This window comes from Balaenoptera borealis (assembly GCF_965194805.1).
Source record: "Balaenoptera borealis genome assembly, chromosome: 3".
NCBI lineage: Eukaryota > Metazoa > Chordata > Mammalia > Artiodactyla > Balaenopteridae > Balaenoptera > Balaenoptera borealis.
Window position 1 is genome coordinate 107,484,213 of NC_138866.1, and position 21,898 is coordinate 107,506,110.

A 21,898-nucleotide genomic window follows, 5' to 3' on the forward strand; every position below is an offset into this window, starting at 1 on the left:
GGAACCATTTTTTAAAGAGTAGAGCAGGAGTGATGGGAAAACTTGCTCAAATTGTTAGATGGAGCCTATCATCAGAAGTCATTTCACTACCTTTACTGTGGGCCTTGGACCCTTTCCCTTCCTCTCTCCTTTCCCATTCCTCTCACTTTTTCTTTCTTCTTGTCTTGACGTGAGCCTCTCACCCTGCTGCCCAAGGCTGGATCACACTTGTCTTTCTCATTTTAAAATCTTTTGCTCATCATAAGATAATTTATTCGACGAATATTTATTGAGCACCGATCACAACCCACACGAAACAATGTGCTAGGTGCCGGCAACACAATGGAGAGCTTACATGAATCACGAGTCACACAAATCGCATTTATCATTTTTTTCCCCCCTCTCCTAGGAATCTTATCTTTTGAGTAAACGCCACAATTTCCATTCCTTAAGCACACGTTTGAGTCTCAACCAACTTAACACAGTGCAGCCCTAAACCAACCAGAGGCGCCTGTTCCCCGACCCAGGCAGGCAAACCCTACCTAAACTCCAACGCGAAATTTCCGGAAGAGAAATAAAGGTCAGAAACGGCATTTCCAGGGTGTTCCTTAGTACCAACTTCCGCCCACCCAGTACAAACGTAGACATCCGTAATCCGTAGACATCCGTTGACATCCTCGTCAAAATTCAGACACGGCGTCCGACGTCTGCTTTCCCTACGAGGCATTTCAGTTTTGTTTATTTTAGGGCAGAGATTTTTTAAAAGACAGTAGGCAGGAAAAAAACCGGTTGTTATGACAACCAAACGGGTCTGGAAAATTCAGCCAATCAGCCTACGGAAATGTCTCCTATTTAGCCAATGGGAAGAGCGCGCCGTACGTAGGGCCGCCCAATGGGGGCGCGAGCTGCGCGGTATTTGAATCCTGGAATTAGGCGACTTCACGAAGATCTCCAGCGGTGCGGGCTCTGAACGCAGTCTTAACGGCGCCGGGGAAGCTAGTGCTCTCCGTTTCCAGTCCGCGTCCCTCCCTGGGCCGGGCTGACACTCTTGCCTGTCCCGTCCCTCATGGCGCTGCTCCGACGCCCGACGGTGAGTGGGCCGGCGACCTCCAGCGCAGGCCTGGGCCCCGGCCGCGCAGCGCCCTCAGCCGCCTCTCGCTTCTCTCTCTCCTCCGCTCTGAGCTTCTTCGTCCCAACCTGCGCCGCTTTCCCCTTCTTGCGGGCGGCCCGGGCCCTGCGGCCTGTCCTCTCCTCTCCGGTCGGCTTCTCCCCGCCTTTCTTCCGCTCTCCGGGTCCCGGCTCCTGGCCTGGCCGTCCCTGCGCTGGGGTGGGGGAAGTGTGGGAAAACGCCTCGGGGGTGGCAGTTGTCAAGTGAGCCCCCAGAGCACTGGGCCTAGGTCGCGGCGAGCGGTCCCCCGAGGGCGCTTTGTTGTTAGAGAGTTACAGCTTCTTGGGGTTTCCTTCCTCTCTTCTCAAACTCCTTGCCAGCTAAGGGATTCGTGGTGAGGATGGGGAGAAGGACTGAAGAAGTTCCGCAGGCTGTAAAGTGTTCTAACGTTTGATCAAGCAACAGCCGTGGCTGTTTTTCAGATGTTTTCACATTTCACTTTTATTAGTTTCCTATTTATTTCTGCACACGAAGTGTTACAAGGCTAAGTTCACTACTGTATGGGTTTGTCCCTTTAAAAAAGTAATTTCTTTACTCAAGTGCAATAGAGATTTTGCATATAATTTGGAGCCATATGGCAGACTGAGAGAAGGGTCCAAATTCATTTATTTCGTCTTTGCAAAAAACAAAGTGTTAATGGAAGTTTGGATTTTTTTCTGTGGGTTTGAATTGTACCTGGATCTACTTTTTTCTTTGCTGAAAAATGGAGGGCACTGACACACCTGAGCTCCATTCTCCTGGCTGTAGGTTTGTTAAAAGCTGGGGATTTTCCCTTCCAGATGGCTTAATTTAGATTACCAGGCTTCAACCCATTAAGAATTTAGCTTTCAAACACTTTTTAAAAATCTCAGGAACTGCTGGAAAAATTGAACAGTGTGACTTTTGAGAATCCTAATAATAATAACGTTGAATACATTCTGTATTTAATTGTAACCCTTTTATGAATCTGAGTCAAATTGATAAGTAATTTTTGTCTAATCTATCCCATCAGGTGCTTTCATAGTCAAATTCTGTCTATTCAGGTAAGGCTTGAGTTTTTCCCTGCCCCTCTGTCTATCCTGGTAGGTCCATTCAAACCCCCTGTTGGGAAATTTTTTAAGATTAAGACCCCCAATTCTCAGGGATAGTACATGCTGTTTTTTTCTCATGAAATGTTTATCACATATAATAAAATAAACTTTTTTGTGTGAATTGTTTTTAACTAACAAGTTTTGTTTCTAAGGACATTCTGTCTAAAGCAGGTTAAGGTCAACTAACAATTTTTATTTCATACAATTCAAACTTTCAATTTGAGATAAAACTATTTTACCCACAAAAACTATTTTCTTTCTAAATATCCCTAATAAAATAGAGAGTACATGCTATGGTACCCTCATGGCTAAAAAGCTGTATCTCTAAAGATCTTGTCTACCTGCGTACTTCTTATTTCTAGCATGGCCTAAGAATCAAAGCTAGTTTAGGTTTTAAACATCTGGTTTTTAAACAGCTTTTTTTTTTTTTTAAAGCAGAAACCACACTTTCTTTTTCTTTTTTTAAAAAATTTTTATTTAGTTTATTTATTTATTTTTGGCTGCGTTGGGTCTTCGTTGCTGTGCGCGGCATTTCTCTTAGCTGTGGCGAGCGGGGGCTACTCTTCATTGCGGTGCGCAGGCTTCTCATTGCGGTGGCTTCTCTTGTTGCGGAGCACGGGCTCTAGGCATGTGGGCTTCAGTAGTTGTGGTACCCGAGCTTAGTAGTTGTGGCTCACGGGCTCTAGAGCGCAGGCTCGGTAGTTGTGGCGCACGGGCTTAATTGCTCCGCGGCATGTGGAATCTTCCCGGACCAGGGCTCGAACCCGTGTCCCCTGCATTGGCAGGCGGATTCTTAACCACTGCGCCACCCGGGAAGCCCGAAACAGCTTTTTAATATTGTGTCTTAATTGCACTTGTTACTCATCTCTGTCAAGGAAGTTTTTTAAATAGATGCCATTAATATCCAGGGATCTCTGACAAATGATGGTGGGTACCATATGAGAAATGATCACTTATCTGTGAAGCTCTTAGTGGACTTTTTAAAAATAGATAAGGTGGATGAGTGATTTGCCTAATTTAGAGTGATGTTATAAATCACAAATAGCATTTTTAGACTTCCTGAAATGTACCTTTTCCCTCTCGCAGATAGATCTCAGCATATTCACCTTTCCTGAATCAATTCTGACACTAGCAAAGTATTGTAAATGATCTCAACTCTTCAGTAATTTTTTTCCTTTTTTTTTTTTAGGTGTCCACAGATTTGGAGAATATTGACACAGGAGTTAATTCTAAACCTAAAAGCCATGTGACTATCAGGCGGGCAGTTTTAGAAGAAATTGGAAATCGAGTTACAATCAGAGCTGCACACGTAACTAAGGTAACAGCTGTGAGAACTGTACCTGCACACTCTAGGCTGATTCTGTAGAGCACTGAGGGGCAACACTGGCCATCTTGCCCTATTCACATTTCTTTTCCCTTTTAGAAAGCTCAGAACACTAAAGTACCTGTTCCACCCACCAAAACAACAAATGTCAACAAGCAGCTGAAACCTACTGCTTCTGTGAAACCAGTGCAGATGGAAGTGTTGGCTCCAAAGGTAGGAAGTTCTGAATTTACAAACATACTTAACGAAGTAGGCTGTTTGGGGCTAGGATATAAGGGTACCTTTACCGTCAGTGCAACTTTTGAAGAACAGTGATAGCTAGAGCTCTACTTTAAAACAACAGTGTAGAAAATGAACATACACATCTATTCAGTGATGGTACCTTAATATAATATTATGACCTTGAATAACAAAGTTAAATACCTTAATACCCAAATAAATTTAGTGATCTCAGAGGAAAATTTGGTAGGTTTTATTAAAATAACTCGCTGTAAGAATGAACTTGTCCATGAAGATGGTGGAAGCTTACAATTCTGAGACCTTCACTCATGGAAGAACAAAGTAATGCCAAAATTCTGTGCTGATAGATTGTAGTCTGCATGACTGGTTAGCTCAACTGAAGTTAGAATGCTAATGGACCCATTAGCCTGTTCATCTTCACCATGTTCTAGTTCATGCATCCTCTCATTCATAGATTACACACATTCATATAATTACAATGAAGCAAGCACTGTTGTAGGTGCTGAGAATACAACAATGACCACTTCACTCTTTCTAGCTCAAAATATTTATATATTATTGTATGTTTGAAATTAAAAAAAAAAAAATTGAATATATTTGAGAAATAGGTGAGTATTTACTATACACATCCAATTGTGTTAAGGCTGATAAAGAGACATCTTGCCTTGAGGAGACTTATCCAGAAGGGGCATCTGTACCTGAAAATTAAATATATAATCTGAGGGCATGCTGCTAGGTGCCCATGGGCAATGGATGACTGAATGCAAAGTGCATCTAAAGGAGGGAGAGAATCTTGAGGGATGGAGTGGTCTGGGGAAACTTCCTGGAGTAAGTGGGATTTTTAAGGATAGGAGGAAGCTGATAGGAAGGGGCACCTTTTGGGGGAACAAAGCAGCAATAGGAATCAAGGCACCAAAGAGGGAATAGGCCTATAAATTATGTCCTTTGGGGCAAAGAGTCAGCAAGTCTAAATTGGGTCAGATGGTTTGTGTGAGGAAACAGGAAAAAAAGTTGGGAAGAAGGTTGCAGCTGGATTTGAAGGCCTTGGAATTTGGATTTTATCCCATTAGGCAGTGAGGAACCTGTGGAATGTTTTGAGGAGGAGAGACCTGATGAAAGCAGTGTAGGGTGGCCATGGAAGGGACGTTAATTAGGAGGTACTACAGTTTTCTAAGCAAGGGCTGATGGGTGTCTTGAACGAGCCCATATCTCCCCTAAGTGGACACTCACATACCAGTATCTATACGGGTGCTAAGAAACAACCTCAAATGTGTTGGGATGTACCAGAACTCCTTTCAGGGACATCATCCTGTATTCAGAAGGAATGCTTTGGCTATGTTGCTTGGAGTGGAGGAGTGAGACCCTTAAGCACTTGAGTATTTAAGGAACCATTTATGGAATAAATTAATAAAATATAGGAAATTCAGGAGATTGAGGTAGCTTTGGGGAAGGTGTCTCATTTGGCTTTAGATTTGTTGAGGTAACAGAGAGACAGCCATTGGGAAATGCATTTGGAAATGGGCCAGCAGTATCTGAAGGAGAAGGCTCCAGCCATTCACAGGTATTTGCAGAAGCTTATTATCATGCAATTTTTGGAGAAAACTGTTTTATGCTGACTCCTGAGGCTTTGGCAAACTGAGTAGTTTGAAGGAAGGAAGAAGGCTTTTTACTAGCCTCTTGTTTGGTGGGTACTGGGGAAACAAGGTGAGTGAACCACTGACTCTGTCCCCAGGAAGCTCCCAGTCAAGTCGAGAATGTCAGAGTGAAAGCATGCACTATAATACCCTGTAGCAGAGGTAGATGCAAGCTTAAGAGATGTACTGGGGAGTGGCAGCTAGAAAGTCTGATGAGGTTTTAGATTTACAGATTTGATTGAAACACTAAATTTGGTGATAGTCATTATTCAGCTATAAGAATCTTTTATGGCCTAACTTTCCCTAAAACAAAAACTATATATAAAAGAAAATGAGCACAATTATTCATATTTAAAAAAAAAAAAGAGTGCCTTTTATTTTTGATTACACAAGAAACATATGCATAAATAAGCAAGACAATACAGAAATAGTAGAGTACATAGAATAAAGGGTCAGTTCATTTTAACTATTCTCCCTACCCCCAAAATTCCACTCCACTGCATTCCCTAAAGCTAATCATGGTAACTGATTTTGCCTTTCCACAGCTGAGTATGCTTTTGTACACACGTGTACACAGTCATTGTTATATATCATGAACTGTCTGATTGGCATCAACAGTTTTTCTTGGAGTCCTTCCTTATTGCACTTAGTTGACATTGTTTATCTATTACAAATTTAGTAAATGAAGGAATTCTGTGTCTTGCCAAAACTTGTGTTAATACCTATATATTTGCATATTCATATTAATCCGTTCTCTTAACAGACCCGACTCATTAAATGTTGGTGCTAGGAGAACTTCAGTAGCCTTTACTCACAGTCTACCCGTCCTTTACCAAAAAGCAGCTTCTCAAGTTCAGCAAAATCTCACAGCTTTATTGTTTCTGTTACTACTTTTCAGTTGTCTCTGACAACCCACAGGACTCATTCATTAATCTAATTTGAAGGTTTTTGTTCTAGAACCACTTTTGTGATGGGTAACTAGCTGATGCATTTTTTTTTTACCTTTGCATGCGGCAGACTCTGGACAGGATTGCACAGCTGGCCCACAGGGCTTAGGCTATAATCTGTACAGGGAAGCGGGATCTTAGAAAGGATTTTAGAATAATTAGATTATGTTGGAGTCCAAAAGGAATGCTTTCAAGAAATTCTAAATTAAGGCCCAGAGCAATTATCCTTGTCTCATCCTGGTGGCCTTGCATATGGCTAAACTCAGATATACTTCTGAGTAGACACAGGTAAACATTTCAAGCTGCTAAGGCAGTCTGAAGCACATGAAGATAACCTCTGCCTTCTTAGGCTTCCTGGTACTGATTGCCCTCCCTGGGGAAGTTACCTTAAAAAAGGTATCCTTAAACTGAAGCTACATGTGCTTATTAAAACGCACATCTGATTCTAATCACTCTTGCTCAGTTCCTTCAGTGGGTTCACTTACATTCAAATAAAATCTAAACTCCTTAGCTAATTTCTTGCTCACCTTCCCAGCCTATTTCTGTCACCTCACGCACTACCTTCTGCCGTCCCAAATCAACATGCAGTACCGAGACTTGCCTTTATTTCTTGGCTTCCCCTGGGACTTTGTGCTTGTGTACCTTTGCCTACTCATTTTCCTTGAGGTCCTACCGTCTCTGGTAACCTTACTAGATTTCTCCCTGGTACCCCAAGTAGCTCTTCTTATTCCTTCTAACGGTTCTTAAATTCTTGAATAGATGAGGTATACCTGTATACCTCTTGCTCACCTAGCCCTTCCTCAGTTTAAGACCTTTGGTTTAAGAGGGAAGGGCATGTTTTGAATTGCTATCTATATATATATAGATAGATAGATAGATAGATAGATTGTTACTGTTTTCTTCTTCTCTAAGACTGGAAACTATAATCATTGAGCTTTAATGTAAATTAAAATTGTTTATTATACTGCCTTCTCTTTCCGTCTGTATTTTATTACTTTAATACATATTCTTATAGCCTTGCAGTCCTAGGCTATACTTTGAGAAGTACCTCTTATTCTTTAAAAAAGTAATTGTTTTTGCTTCATTACTAAATCCTTATTTTAACTTCATAAAATTTTCATTTGTGTGATTTTTATAAATAATCACCCAGTCAGCATAAGAAGATAAAATACTGGGTGTATACTTGCTCAGTCTTTGCTTCCTCCTTCTGTTTTATTCATAGGCTGGAATGTGCTTTCCTGCTTTTTCGTTGCCAATTTCTCAATTTAGAATAAATTGGTTCATGAGAAGAAAACATTACACTTGCACAAGAGGCTACTGCTAAAGTGAACTATCAGCTCTAGGAATCTGTGAACCCAGGTGTCTACCTTTCTTTCACTCAATAAATACTGTGTCAGGGATGACATAGGTATTTGAGATACCTTAGCGGACAAAATCAGTTTGAATAAATGTAAGGTTATAAAGCTTACATTCTGGTAGAGGTAGACAGAAAATAATACACATCATATATAAATAAACTCTATAGTATATTAGGAGGTTATCGATTCTTTGGGGAAAAACACAGTAAAAGAGATGAAACATATGTGTGGGGGGGAATAGAAGGCAGATGGTAATTTTAAATAGGATAGACCTAATTGAGAAGATAACACTTAGCAAAACTTGAAGAAGGTGAGGGAATTATCCATGTGGATACAGGGACAAGAGGCTTCTGGGAAGAGGGAGACTGCTTGTGGTGAGGGAGACCTGGCCAGGAGGCTGGAGAGAAGCAAACCGAGGCCCCCTGCACTGGGAGCGTGGAGTCTTAACCACTCACTGCGCCACCAGGGAAGCCCCCTAGAGTGTTTTTTTTTTTTTTTTTTTTAACATCTTTATTGGAGTACAGTTGCTGTACAGTGGTGTGTTAGTTTCTGCTTAATAGCAAAGTGAATCAGTTACGCATATACATATATCCCCATATCTCTTCCCTCTTGCATCTCCCTCCCTCCCACCCCCTAGAGTGTTTTTAAACAGAGGAGTATACCTCCGAAAACTTCATCCCCTACATCCTGAATTATTCACCTCTTACTCTGAAATGTATCTGTTTTGGCTTTATCATTTATAAAAATGCATATGATACTTTTAAACCAGTTGGCCCTGCTTGTATTTGTGATCAAGGCTACTCCTAAGGTAGTGATACATGCACTTTCATTTGTGGATGTAGGGTCCCTCTCCCACACCTGCGGATATCTCCATGAAGGAAGAGAACCTCTGCCAAGCTTTCTCTGATGCCTTGCTCTGCAAAATTGAGGATATTGATACTGAAGACTGGGAGAACCCTCAGCTCTGCAGTGACTATGTTAAGGATATCTACCAGTATCTAAGGCAGCTTGAGGTGAGTGGGCCTTTGTGTTTTGGTTGTACAGCCGTGTGGAATTTACCACATAACTGGGAAGGAAATGAGGTCAGCTCTTAATTTTTTAACTTATTTTTTAAAATTTATTTTATTTAATTTATTTATTTTTGGCTGCACTGGGCCTGCTGTGTGCGGGCTTTCTCTAGTTGCAGCAAGTGGGGGCTACTCTTCGTTGTGGTGCACGGGCTTCTCATTGCGGTGGCTTCTCTTGTTGCAGAGCATGGGCTCTAGGTGTGCAGGCTTCAGTAGTTGTCTCACGCGGGCTCAGTAGTTGTGGCACACGGGCTTAGTTGCTCCGCGGCATGTGGGATCTTCCCGGACCAGGGCTCAAACCTGTGTCCCATGCATTGGGAGGTGGATTCTTAGCCACTGCGCCTCCAGGGAAGTCCCTAAAATTTATTTTTCATTGAAGTATAGTTGAATTACAATGTTGTGTTAATTACTGCTGTATAGCAAAGTGACTCAGTTATAGATATATGTATTCTTTTTGATATTCTTTTACATTATGGTTTATCACAGGATATTGAATATAGTTCCTTGTGCTATACAGTAGTAGGACCTTGTTGTTTATCGAGGTCAGCTTTTTAAACTTTTAATTCCGCCAACAGGTTCTGCAATCCATAAATCCACATTTTTTAGATGGAAGAGATATAAACGGACGCATGCGTGCCATCCTGGTGGATTGGCTGGTGCAAGTCCACTCCAAGTTTAGGCTGCTGCAGGAAACTCTGTACATGTGCGTCGCCATCATGGACCGATTTTTACAGGTAGGGGACTTCATGCAGCTCAGCGAACTTTGCATTTATGCACTGCCAAGGTGTGGTGCCTCTGAAGAAAAAACCAAAAGCCAATTTATGAGATGCCCAAGAACTTCAAGTGCTAGAAAAGGAAGTAGTCCAAGTGTGTCAAACCTCTGGTGATGCTGACCAAAGCTGGGCATTTCTGTTAGGTCAGCCTGCTGCAAAGTGCTCAGGGGAGACGCTGCCTTGCCGCAGTCATTCATCGGAGGAGATAAACCAGCAGGCGGTCTGAAAGTCCATCTGAAGCCTGCGGTGCCTTTGGAGGCTGGTCCTCCAGGCCCACTTGCACAGTTTCCATAGTTCAGTACTCTTTGGTGTTAAGCTTCCTCATCTGAAAAATGAGGAGTTTGGCTAGAGGACTTAACAGTTTCCAGCTGGCTGTGGCATTGAATCAGTGTAGAAGAGGCAGGAGGCAGACTTTTTACAAGGTGTTGGAGGTATGCGTGGGGAGTGTACTCAGTGTGAGGTCTAAAGTAAAGAGGGAGGTAAGAAATGAAGCGGAGAAGCGTAGTGATCATCAAAATATTTCTCAACTGGTAATGTAAGAACACTGACCAGTTAGAAGAAATGCCAGACATTAACCACTGGTGCGTTGTCTACCAAATGGGTAGCCCTTCAGATGAGGCTTTATTTATTTAAAGTCAACATTTATAATATAGGTGTAGGTCAAGCCCAAACCATACAGTAATAATTGTGTTGATAAGACTGACCCTGAGATACTGCAAAATGCTAAGTCATCATAGAGTCATTGGTTTTTATTATACAATCCTCACTGGATAGGAAAGCACTGTCATATTTTTGGTAGATTTTCAATATTGAGAGTTGAAGCAAAAAACAGAAATTCCTAGTTTAAAAAGAAAAGAAAGTTAAGGGAAACACTTATCCTCCAGGCTGAGATTTTCTCTGACCCTGAAGCATCTTTGGAAGGTTCTTTAGGCTGAATAATGAGTGTACTTTTGGTGAGGATTAAGGAGACACTTAAGGCACTTCCTCAGCCCTAGTCATCCATTAAATTCCTGCTTTTTTGCTTGGCCTCATCCTGATTCAGACCACACTGAGTGCCATATTGGGGCTTCCCGAGACACTCAAGCCAGGATGATGGGGGTGAGCAGTGCCTGGGAGCTTGATTGTCAGTCAGCAATTGACTGATCTTGGGCTGATGTCTGCATCTCTTCTCAGTCCATCTGTTTCTAAGTGGGGTAAAAAATATGTACTTCCTAGGTTTTTTGTGAGGATTCGATGAGATGATTGTTTGAATCTTAGCACTGTGCCTGGCACATAGCAAGCACTCCATGATAGACAGCTCCTGCGAGCCGTGGTGGTGCCTGTGATCAACACTCAGGTTCCTGTGCCCTTAAGAGGGGTGTGAGCAGAGACAACATGCACTGCTTCAGGACTTGGTTTCCTCTTACTTTCTTCCACCCAGAGCCCCCATCCTCTCGTTAGTTAAGACTTTTGACACACTCTTCTTCAATTAGGTTCAGCCAGTCTCTCGTAAGAAGCTTCAGCTGGTTGGGATTACAGCTCTGCTCTTGGCTTCCAAGTATGAGGAGATGTTTTCTCCAAATATTGAAGACTTCGTTTACATCACAGACAATGCTTACACCAGTTCTCAAATTCGAGAAATGGAAACTCTAATTTTGAAAGAACTGAAATTTGAGTTGGGTCGACCTTTACCACTACATTTCTTAAGGCGGGCATCAAAAGCCGGAGAGGTAAGTGCCTCCAATTCCATAGGAGACTTTATTTTGCTGTTTGTTGTCTCATCCCAGAAACACTGACCCAATTAAAGGAAAACTTATGAATTTATAGGATGCATCTTTTAGATAAGTCCTAACACTTAACTTATCAGTTCTTAAAAAAGACTTCATGTTCTGTGTTTGTAACATACTGTGGAATAGAGCAGTGCCTGAGAAGGACAAGTGAGTTAAGTGGATTTGAGTTCCTAGATCTTCACCCAGAATTTTGCAAGAGAGTCCTAACAGTCATGCTTCTTACCATCTGTTCTTTCATAGGTCGATGTTGAACAGCACACTTTAGCCAAATACTTGATGGAACTGACTCTCATTGACTACGACATGGTGCATTATCACCCTTCTAAGGTGGCAGCAGCCGCTTCCTGCCTGTCCCAGAAGGTTCTAGGCCACGGAAAATGGGTAAGTATTGAATTTAAGAAGAAATTAATTAGCTGTATTTTAGGGCCTCTAGACACGAAAGGCGTTAGCATTTGTCACACACTATCCTTGAAGCAGTTGCTAAAAGGCCACAGGCTTAATTAAAAGAGCTGCTTGGTGACAACACCATGGTATGCAAACATATTACAGAGTCGTAAAGAATGAGGAAGGCCACTAAGAACTGATAGGCTAAGATTTCTGGGATATTTTTTTAAGTGAAACAAGCAAGTTGTCAAGCACGTAAGACAAAACAGGGCCAAGGCCTGACCTGGTTTACCCGGTAAAGATGAAATGAGCCACTTTTAGGTTCATACAATTAGCCAAGGATGTCAGCTCCCACCTGGGTTCTTGTTTCACACGCCAAAAAGGATAACAGTGAAACAAAAGGGGCCACTGGCTGCAATGCGAGTCAGAGGATCGCTTCTGTGGATGGGCCCATTCTGGACTGCCACTAAGCAGTTTTAGAGTCTGTATCTGTAGCCCGCAAGCAGCAGAGCAAACACCCCAGCAGAGCCCAGGAGGTGATAAGAAGTGGTCTCATTACAGCCTCCTACCCAGAAGAGATAGGGAAGTGAGTGGGAGATGGCTTGGAGGAGGCCCCCTCGCCTGCCACCCCGTCATGTTCCAGGAGGATCACAAAGCATTTTGCCAAGACAGATCAATGTGGTTCAAGCCTTTGTCAGCATGGCCTATGTGGTGGATATGTGTAAGAATGCCAGGGCATCGTGGTGGACCTTTTCCTCTACACAGTATGTAGAGTTTACATTTTATTTAAGAAAGAATGGGAGTAAGAGAGAGACGATATGTATCTGTGCTTATGTATTTGCTAGTTTTTCAAAAAATACAAGAAGAATAGACCAGAAATTAATGAAGATGGATATCTCTGGGTTGGGTATCAGGGTAGAAGGTTGAGGATAGGAGCAGAACTTCTGGTTGTGATTTTTTATTAACTTGTATACAGTGTAATGTAACTTTTTTGACTTTTGAACAATATGAATGTTCTATGCAAACCCGAAACTGGAATTAAGCAAAAACAATGTCACTATATATTCAAAGTGGTAACAGAACAGAGGGAAGAATTAATTCCCGTAACTTTTGAACACAGCACTCCGACTGTGCATTTTTAGTGGGATGTGAAATTAAACAAAACAAAGGACCAAAAAAGGTAACATACTTAAAGTTTACTTAGGAGGTTTACTAATCTGTTTCTAGGAGGTTAATAGTAGTCTGTTATTATAATTCTGGAACTATTTTTATTGTAGGATAAAGCAAAGATTCGTGTTATTAAGGACTAAAATTTTCACTGTAAGAAGATAAAATATTGCTAACAATTAAAAACAAAGGAAAACCCTATAATATTAAATCTGTTTTAGAAATATCAATAAATTCATAATGAAAGGCCCAGAAAGAATGACAACCCAGTAGCAGTGAAGATACCTAGTGCTCACATCTTGCATACTCAATGCCATGACACACTCGGAACTAGGGCTTCTTCAAGAAATAGCTGATTTCAGGGCTGTGGCAGGGGAAGTACAAGGTGAGCGTAGATCAATTTGTAACAGGTAGCAAGCAAATTCTCAACGATCAGTGGGGTCACATCAAAAGGACACAGAAGCTGGCTTGAAAGGGCTCCTTCTGACTAAAGTTGAGCATTAAAAAGAATTGTGACAGTAACAGATTATAATGCATTAAAAAATGCATGAACCCATAATGATAAAAAAGGAAGGAAGGAAGGAAGGTAGGGAGGGAGGGACTTCAAAAAAAATCAGTAGAATGCCAGCTAATTAAAGTAGAAACAGTGGTAGAGATAGAAATCCACCATTTTTAAACCCCTAGTGTAATAATAGATTCAAGCAAGGATCGTCAATTGATGCCTATAGCATTAAGTAAAATAATTTGGGCAAACAAGATTCACATTGTTCTCAAAATATCACCCCAAAGATGTGTAGTATTTCTGAAGAAAAACTGTACCTTTGTGATGGAAAGGTCTGGCAGTTACTACCTTAACCCAGTGATTGAGCTTGGTATCACCAGTGGTGAGACTACCTGACTTTACCTACCTTCTGGTGTAATAGGAAGTATGCATTATCGCCTAAATGGAATTCATGTCCAAAATGTTGGACATGAATCCAGTCATCATGAAACACAGACAAACCCAGAATGGGACGTTCTCAAAGTAACTGACCTGGGTCCTTCAAAAAAATCAATGTCATTTAAAGCCAAGAAAATGGGAGTTTTAAAGACTAAAGACAACAACAACCAAATGTACTGTCTGTACCTTGATTGGACCCTGGATATAAAAAGAAAAATCTGTAAAAGATATTTTTGCAACAATTGGAGAAATTTGAATATTGACTATATATTAGATGATATTATGGAACTGTTGATGTTTCTTATGTGATAAAGGTATTGTAGCTAGGGAGGAAAATACTTTTTAGGAGACGCTTCTGAAACATTTAGAAGTGATGTGTCATGGTGTCTGCAACTCACTTTCAAATGGTCCAGCCGTTTGATGGCTTCAAAAATCCCACACAACTTTTGCTGAACCATTTGAAAGCGAATTGCAGATACCATGAGTGAGAGAGAGAAAGAGAAAGAGGAGGAGAGAAAAAGTGGCAAAATATTAAGAATTGATGAATCTGCACAAAGAATATACAGATGTTCATTATCTTATTCTTTCAAATTTTCTATAGGTTTGAAAATTTTTGATATAAAAATTGAAGGCAAAAAGACCACTGGTAACATCTATGGCACATGCTCTTGGTACCAATGTCTTATTTTAGCCAAATTACTCTAAGAGGTGCTTCCTTGGCTCTAAACCTATTAACTATAGGCCTCCCTGTTTCCTGGCAATTGATTTCAAAATACCAGTAGTTGTGCATTACATCAGGATTCACTCCTGCTTAGTTCTTTTTTCCTTTAAACTATTTTAGGATTAAAGTTATATCGTGGTTTATTTTCCCAATTATATTATGCATATGAGAGAGGTGTGTTTTAGCTTTTAGAATTTTATCACAAATCTGAAATAAAGTCAGGTTACATATCTTCATACAAAGTAAGTCATGTTATCAATCATCAGCTGTCCTTTTGCTTGAATTTTGGTCTCTGGGAGGCTGGGCCACGAGGCTGGGCCACGCACGAGGCTGTGTGTAGATACTTCTCTGAGTGCTCTGTGTTCTCTAGTGCTTAACTACACAGGGCCCGACAGGAGAGCGCTGCTGGGAGGTCTTCGTTCTTCTGGGTTTGGTAGCTTAGATTGCTGCTTAGGGGCCAGTTTATTTCTTAATCCTGAACCCCTTTCCCTGACCGACAATACAGATATCTGTGCTCTCGAGCTCCCTACCAGCCGCTGCCAGGCAGGGCTTTAACGAGGGGACCGAGATGTGCTAGACCCAGATCTCTGTAAACCCTTTGTTGGGTTTGTTTATACTCTGTCCCACTTTCCTTCCCCTTTCAGTGTGGTGACAGAGGCAAGCATGAAAGCTTTGTTACTTGAAGTACCCTACTTACATGTGCAACCTTCTTTAAAACATAATTATCTGGGACCTTCGCCATTTGACTTAGCTGAGAGCTATGTAACGTCTTAATTTAGTCCTGCTCAGAGCCACAGTCGTCTCCTGCGTTTACTGGCTGCTTTGCTGGTACCATGGTAGTGGTTGGGGCTGAGACTGACTTTCCAGCAGGTAAGAATATTGTTTATAGCTTTTACGTAAGTAATGTCAGCATGTGTTAAGATGTGCTCTCCTAAAGAAGTGGAGGCTTTATCTTGCTTCTTCTCTTTGCGTTGTGTTCCAGAACTTAAAGCAGCAGTATTACACTGGATACACAGAGAATGAAGTATTGGAAGTCATGCAGCACATGGCCAAAAATGTAGTGAAAGTAAATGAAAAGTTAATGAAATTCATTGTAAGTACTCTTTCCTAAGCTGTTCAAAGCACTGGATTATGGGTTTGGGGTATGAGAGGATGTATGTGTGTTTGCATTTTCATGTAAATATTTTGGCATGTGTGAGAGTCTGTTTTAGCACAAACTCTTTATATTTTTCTAGTACAGCAAGGGATGGAGCGTACTCATGAACCCCAAGAACTGACTTTCTTTAAAATAAGGTAGACAGGCTCCCTATGTCCAGGCCCAAGCAGCTGTCCAATGTATTATCCATGCTTGGCCCGGCATCCTGGGTAGGGCACACGGCAAGCGGGGAAGGCTGGCCGGCATGCAGGGGTCCAGCGTAAGTGGCCCTGTGGAAGGCTTGGGTATTCGGGTGACATCACTCAGGGCCTTTGTCCAGCATCCTTCAGGACAGTGACTGAGAAGCACCTGAACAGCCAGCACGTGAGGCAGTCCATTCAGGAAGCATCCTGGGAGCTTGGAGTCTTCTCTGTGTGGCCTACCTGAGAGGAGAAACCAGAGGAGAGGGGGTGCTATCCTGTGCTTGTGTGCTGCCAAGTATCAGAGCTCACCACGGGTCTGACAGAGAGCAAGGCATTTGTACCAAGTGGCCTCACGGCCTGATTTGCTTCCTTACTTGTAGTTTCAGCGTGATCTAGCACACCGTGGAAGCGTCGTGTTTTCAGTCCTGAGAGTATCATCTGGGATCTAAGCACTAGTTGCCACTCACTTTTATGGCCAGTTACTGCTGCCAGTGCTGGCAAATCTGTTGTGTCCTGAAGGCCCTTAGGTATGATAAACACAGCTCCCCCCTCCCACCCCTCTGGGAGCTCATGAGAGAAAGCCTGCTCTTTGGACCTTGAAACTATCACCTGTGCTACCAGCTGGGTTTTATCCATCACTAGGCATGGCAGGAGATTGTCAAGCACGACACATCATGCCCTAGAGCACTTGCTGGCTTCAGTGATTTGGCATCATCGTACCCTTTGAAGACTGTGGGTCTGGCCCTTTGATACTTGTAAATTAGACTAGGAATAAGGTGTAAGTTTGCGGGGTGGCGGGGCGGTGGTGCTCCTGATGCGTGCTTAATCACAGATGACTTCTGCAGGCCATCAAGAATAAGTATGCCAGCAGCAAACTCCTGAAGATCAGCACGATTCCCCAGCTGAACTCAAAAACCATCCAAGAGCTTGCCTCACCTCTGCTGGGACGGTCCTAGGCTGCTGAGGCCCTCAGGGAAGAGTGCTTCGTCTGTGCACTTTGTCTTGCTGATTTGGAACTCCTGACTTTATATATAGTCCTCTGGTCTACTTCATGAAACCTTTTCTCAGACTGATCTTCTAAATGTATATTGAGGAAAAATAAAGCTATTGGTTTTCTTTTCTTAAGGTATCCTATGTGTGTGTATTTGGGTATTCTATACTGAAGAAATCAATAGAAGCTTGTTTGACTAATTTCTTTTTGAGCTATTATGATTGTAATATGTAAATTATTGCCCTGATGGCTTGGGGAAAGACCTTACCATTCTCGGAGAAAACTACAACTTGGCTTCAGTGAACGCTCACCCATTCCTAAAGATTGGTTCATTATATAAAATTTAAAATGGGAGGATAACCACGACATTCCCTTTCTAGAACCTGCGTAACTATTTTCTAATTCCTATACAGGAACACCTGGCCCACAAGGGTGATGGCTTCCAGAAGTAACCCTCATAATGTGTTTCACTCCAAGGCATGGTTGAGACCAGGAATAGCAGTGCTAAGGGGCCACAGCTGGAAAAAGGAAGCAGGTCTGTGACATCCTGTTAAAGGTGAAACTTGGAATGCTTTTTCCTGTTGTTGTAACTACATTATGGTTTATTTTATTTTATTTTTGAATTTTATTTTATTTAGTTTTTATATAGCAGGTTCTTATTAGTTATCCATTTTATACATATTAGTGTACATATGTCAATCCCAATCTCCCAGTTCATCACACCAACATTATGGTTTGTTTTATTTTTTTTGGTGGGCATTAGAAAACAATGTTAAATGTAACATTGTTACATTTAAACAAAGAGGGAATGCATTCTCAGTCTCCAACCACTAATCTAAAAAAAAAAAAAAAAACACAAAAAACCCATGAAATAAATGAGTCTCTTAGAGCAACGACTGCCCAAACTACTAGTTCAACAAGAAGTTAATTGGTTTTTCGAGGGAAAGGAATTAGTCAGATACATTTGGGAAACACTGCAAACTCATGTAAGATTCATAAAGGCTGAGAAACTTTGCAGTAAGCTCATTTAATGCAGTGTTTCCCCAACCTAGAGCGTGGTAAAAGCTGCCTTCTACGCGACTGAGGTCCCCAGGTGCCCGGCTCTCCGACTCAGCTGTGACGTGTGACTGCCCCATCCCGGGAGGAGAGAATGGCTCCAGCGAGGCCTGGGCAGGCCAGGGCTGCCTGACTAGTAAAGCTTGAAGTTTCGAGCATGGAGAGGAACTGGGTGTCTTTATATGTTCAATCCTAGTATAAAGTCTTATAAATATCCCTTGTTGAGTTAGTGAAGCTTGTTCCCATGGCAGCCTTAGACCAACTTAGTCACAAGTGTGAATGGTAACGAAGTGAGAGCATGAGAGGGAGCTTTCCTGGCTCTGAAAAGCAGTTATTTCCCGGGGACGCTTGAGCTCCAACTTCTCATCGAGAAAGGATGGGTTTTGCAGGCGTATTCCAAAGACATTTTATAGCTTCTTTATTATATATTTTGCTTAGTTAAATATTAAATACCCTGACTCAGGAAATTCATACTTCCAGGATGTCATTAAAAAAAAAAAAAAAAAAAAAAAGACCTTTAAGATACTTATCTGCCAAGCAGGCACCTAAACTAACGTGTTATAAATGTGAAATAAGCTGTGAAAGTAGAAATCATAGTATCATAAAAACACTGAAATTAGAAAATGAGATGACGTAACCCCAGTATTTGAAGAGCACAAACTCTAAAGCTGGGTTGCTTGGGTTTAAGTCTACTTAGTAGCTGTGTGACCTCTGTGCTTGTTTCTGTGTCTGTAAAATGGGGACAAGAACGTCTACCTCAGAGTGTTGTACTCAAGTATGTTAAGCACAGTATCTGGAGGTGCTTGAGTGCTAGTGGCTTTTATTTTATTTATTTATTTATTTACTTATTTTTATTTTTGGCTGTGATGGGTCTTTGTTTCTGTGCGAGGGCTTTCTCTAGTTGTGGCAAGTGGGGGCCACTCTTCATCGCGGTGCACAGGCCTCTCACTGTCGCGGCCTCTCTTGTTGTGGAGCATAGGCTCCAGACGCGCAGGCTCAGTAGTTGTGGCTCACGGGCCTAGTTGCTCCGCGGCATGTGGGATCCTCCCAGACCAGGGCTCGAACCCGTATCCCCTGCATTGGCAGGCAGATTCTCAACCACTGCGCCACCAGGGAAGCCCTAGCGGCTTTTATTTTAAGGAGGTTGATGGTCTTGGGAAGAGATGGACTCTGGGCATTCAAAGATACATCAGAATTCTTTTTTGTTTTTTTAAATTTTATTGAAGTATGGTTGATTTACAACGTTGTGTTAATTTCTGCTGTACAGCAAAGTGATTCAGTTATACATATATACATTCTTTTTTTTAGTATTCTTTTCCATTATGGTTTATCATAAGATACTGAATATAGTTCTTTGTGCTATACAGTAGGACCTTGTTTATCTATCCATTCCATATATAATAGCTTACATCTGCTTAATCCCAACCTCCCACTCCATCCCTCCCCCAACCCCCTCCGCCTTGGCAACCACAAGTCTGTTCTCTATGTCTGTGAGTCTGTTTCTGTTTCATAGATAGGTTCGTGTCATATTTTAGATTCCACATATAAGTGATATCATATGGTATTTGTCTTTCTGACTTCACTTAGTATGATAATCTCTAGTTGCATCCATGTTGCTGCAAATGGCGGTATTTCATTCTTTTTTATGGCCGAGTAGTATTCCATTGTATATATGTACCACATCTTCTTTATCCATTCATCTGTCTATGAACATTTAGGTTGTTTCCACAGTGCTGCTATGAACATATGGGTGCATGTATCTTTTTGAATTACGGTTGTCTCTGGATATATGCACAGGAGTGGGATTGCTGGATCATATGGCAACTCTAGTTTTCTAAGGAGCCTCCATACTGTTTTCCATAGTGGCTGCGCCAATTTACATTCCCACCAACAGTGTAGAAGGGTTCCCTTTTCTCCACACCCTCTCCAGCATTTGTTATTTGTAGAGTTTTTAATGATGCCATTCTGACTGGTGTGAGGTGGTACTTCATTGTAGTTTTGATTTGCATTTCTCTAATAACTAGCAGTGTTGAGCATCTTTTCATGTGCCTATTGGCCATCTTATATCTTCTTTGGAGGAATGTCTATTAAGGTCTTCTGCCCATTTTTTGATTGGGTTGTTTTTTTGTTGAGTTGTATGAGGTGTTTGCATATTTTGGAAATTAAGCCCTTGTTGGTCACATTGTTTGCAAATATTTTCTCCCATTCTGTAGGTTGTCTTTTTTTTTTTTTTTTTTTAATGGTTTCCTTTGCTGTGCAAAAGCTCGTAAGTTTGATTAGGTCCCATTTGTTTATTTTTGCTTTTATTTCTATTGCCTTGGGAGACTGACCTAAGAAAACATTGGTACGATTTATGTCAGAGAATGTTTTGCCTATGTTCTCTTCTAGGAGTTTTATGGTGTCATGTCTTATGTTTAAGTCTTTAAGCCACTTTGAGTTTATTTTTATATATGGTGAGAGGGTGTGTTATAACTTCATTGATTTGCATGTGGCTGTCCAACTTTCCCAGCACAACTTGCTGAAGAGACTGTCTTTTTCCCATTGTATATTCTTCTTTTTTTAAAAATAATTATTTATTTATTTATTTATTTATTTATTTTTGGTTGTGTTGGGTCTTCGTTTCTGTGCGAGGGCTTTGTCCAGTTGCGGCAAGCGGGGGCCACTCTTCATCGCGGTGCGCGGGCCTCTCACTATTGCGGCCTCTCTTGTTGCGGAGCACAGGCTCCAGACGCGCAGGCTCAGTAGCCGTGGCTCACGGGCCCAGCTGCTCTGCGGCATGTGGGATCTTCCCAGACCAGGGCTCGAACACGTGTGCCCTGCATTGGCAGGCAGATTCTCAACCACTGCGCCACCAGGGAAGCCCCCCATTGTATATTCTTGCCTCCTTTGTCGAAGATTAATTGACCGTAGATGTGTGGGTTTATTTCTGGGCTCTCTATTCTGTTCCATTGATCCATATATCTGTTTTTGTGCCAATCCATGCTGTTTTGATTACTGTAGCTTTGTAGTATTGTCTGAAGTGTTAGACATAGCTCTTGCCCATCAAAAGAGTTTACCAATTTATAGCTATTGAGTCATATTTGTGAGGTTTTTCTTCTGTTTATAGGTTTTTGCTTTTTGAGAGAAAGATATTGGAAGTTTAAAGGTTGACAGACTATCAAACTCCTTAATATTTGTTGAATTGAAGACCAAGATTAAAAGCATGGGCCTTTGGGCCAATCAGGGTTCAAATGGTGGCTGGTCTGGTTGACAGCTGTGTGACCTTGGGTGAGGTAGTGAACCGTCCTGCACCTTCTCATTTGCAAAGTGGAGATTTTCGACTAGAACAGGCTGGTTAGCAGCATAGGTCCCATACAGTAGACAGGAAAGGGATCAAGATGAGCTGGGAGGAGTAAAAGTGAGTTCCAAAATTCAGGAGGAACTGTGAAGACCAGCCAGGCCTCAGGAGACAAAACAAGGAGGGAAAGGGGGCAACAATGCAGAGTGGCTCCTATTCTTTTGTCTACAAAGGTGAGGGGTTCAGTGAAATTGTTAGGCTCTCCACCAAAGATGCACCATGCATGCTCTGCTCCTGAACCCGGACTCTACCCCCACTTGCCAATGAAACTGCCCAGAAAACCACCTGTACCAGACGCAGGGCCAGCCCAGGTCTGCCCAGCTCCACTCAGGTCTGGGGGAGTTGAGAGGGAGTCACAAGTGAGAGGATTTGGATTGTGCACATGCCCTGCTCCGCAGCGAGCTGTTGGAGACCGTAAGTTCTGTGGCTGCACAGCCATGTTGTCTCTCACTTGTTCTTGTGAGCATCTCTGCCTGGAAGGAGCCATGGCTGAGAGGGAGCTCTCAGCCCTGGGCAAGCTGCTCTGTGCAGAGACCGTTTCCAGCAAGAGGCTCCCAATCCCCCTTGCATCTGAGGCCATGTGACTAAGTTCTGGCCAGCAGAATATGAGTGGATGTGGTGTGTGTGCTTTGGAG

General features: G+C 42.1%; 1 protein-coding gene and 1 long non-coding RNA gene across 2 annotated transcripts in view; both read left to right on the forward strand.

Moving 5' to 3' along the window:
* Positions 1 to 21,898, forward strand: part of LOC309626871 — a 186,394-nt gene that overhangs the window by 139,957 nt on the left and 24,539 nt on the right. The gene's annotated exons all lie outside the window — the stretch shown is intronic.
* Positions 817 to 17,013, forward strand: CCNB2 (cyclin B2). The gene is made up of 9 exons (XM_082388164.1): positions 817 to 1,069; positions 3,407 to 3,535; positions 3,641 to 3,754; positions 8,563 to 8,733; positions 9,363 to 9,521; positions 11,033 to 11,269; positions 11,570 to 11,710; positions 15,524 to 15,634; positions 16,725 to 17,013. Exons 1-9 carry the CDS (start codon positions 1,046 to 1,048, stop codon positions 16,833 to 16,835), a joined length of 1,197 nt encoding a protein of 398 aa, XP_082244290.1. The 5' UTR covers positions 817 to 1,045; the 3' UTR covers positions 16,836 to 17,013.

Excerpts from the sequence above, each read along its gene's own strand:
- CCNB2 (XM_082388164.1), top strand. The coding sequence starts at position 1,046 with ATGGCGCTGCTCCGACGCCCGACG. Across the intron at positions 3,536-3,640 it reads GAGCTGCACACGTAACTAAG|AAAGCTCAGAACACTAAAGT; the intron begins GTAACAGCTGTG and ends TTTCCCTTTTAG. Across the intron at positions 9,522-11,032 it reads TCATGGACCGATTTTTACAG|GTTCAGCCAGTCTCTCGTAA; the intron begins GTAGGGGACTTC and ends TTCTTCAATTAG.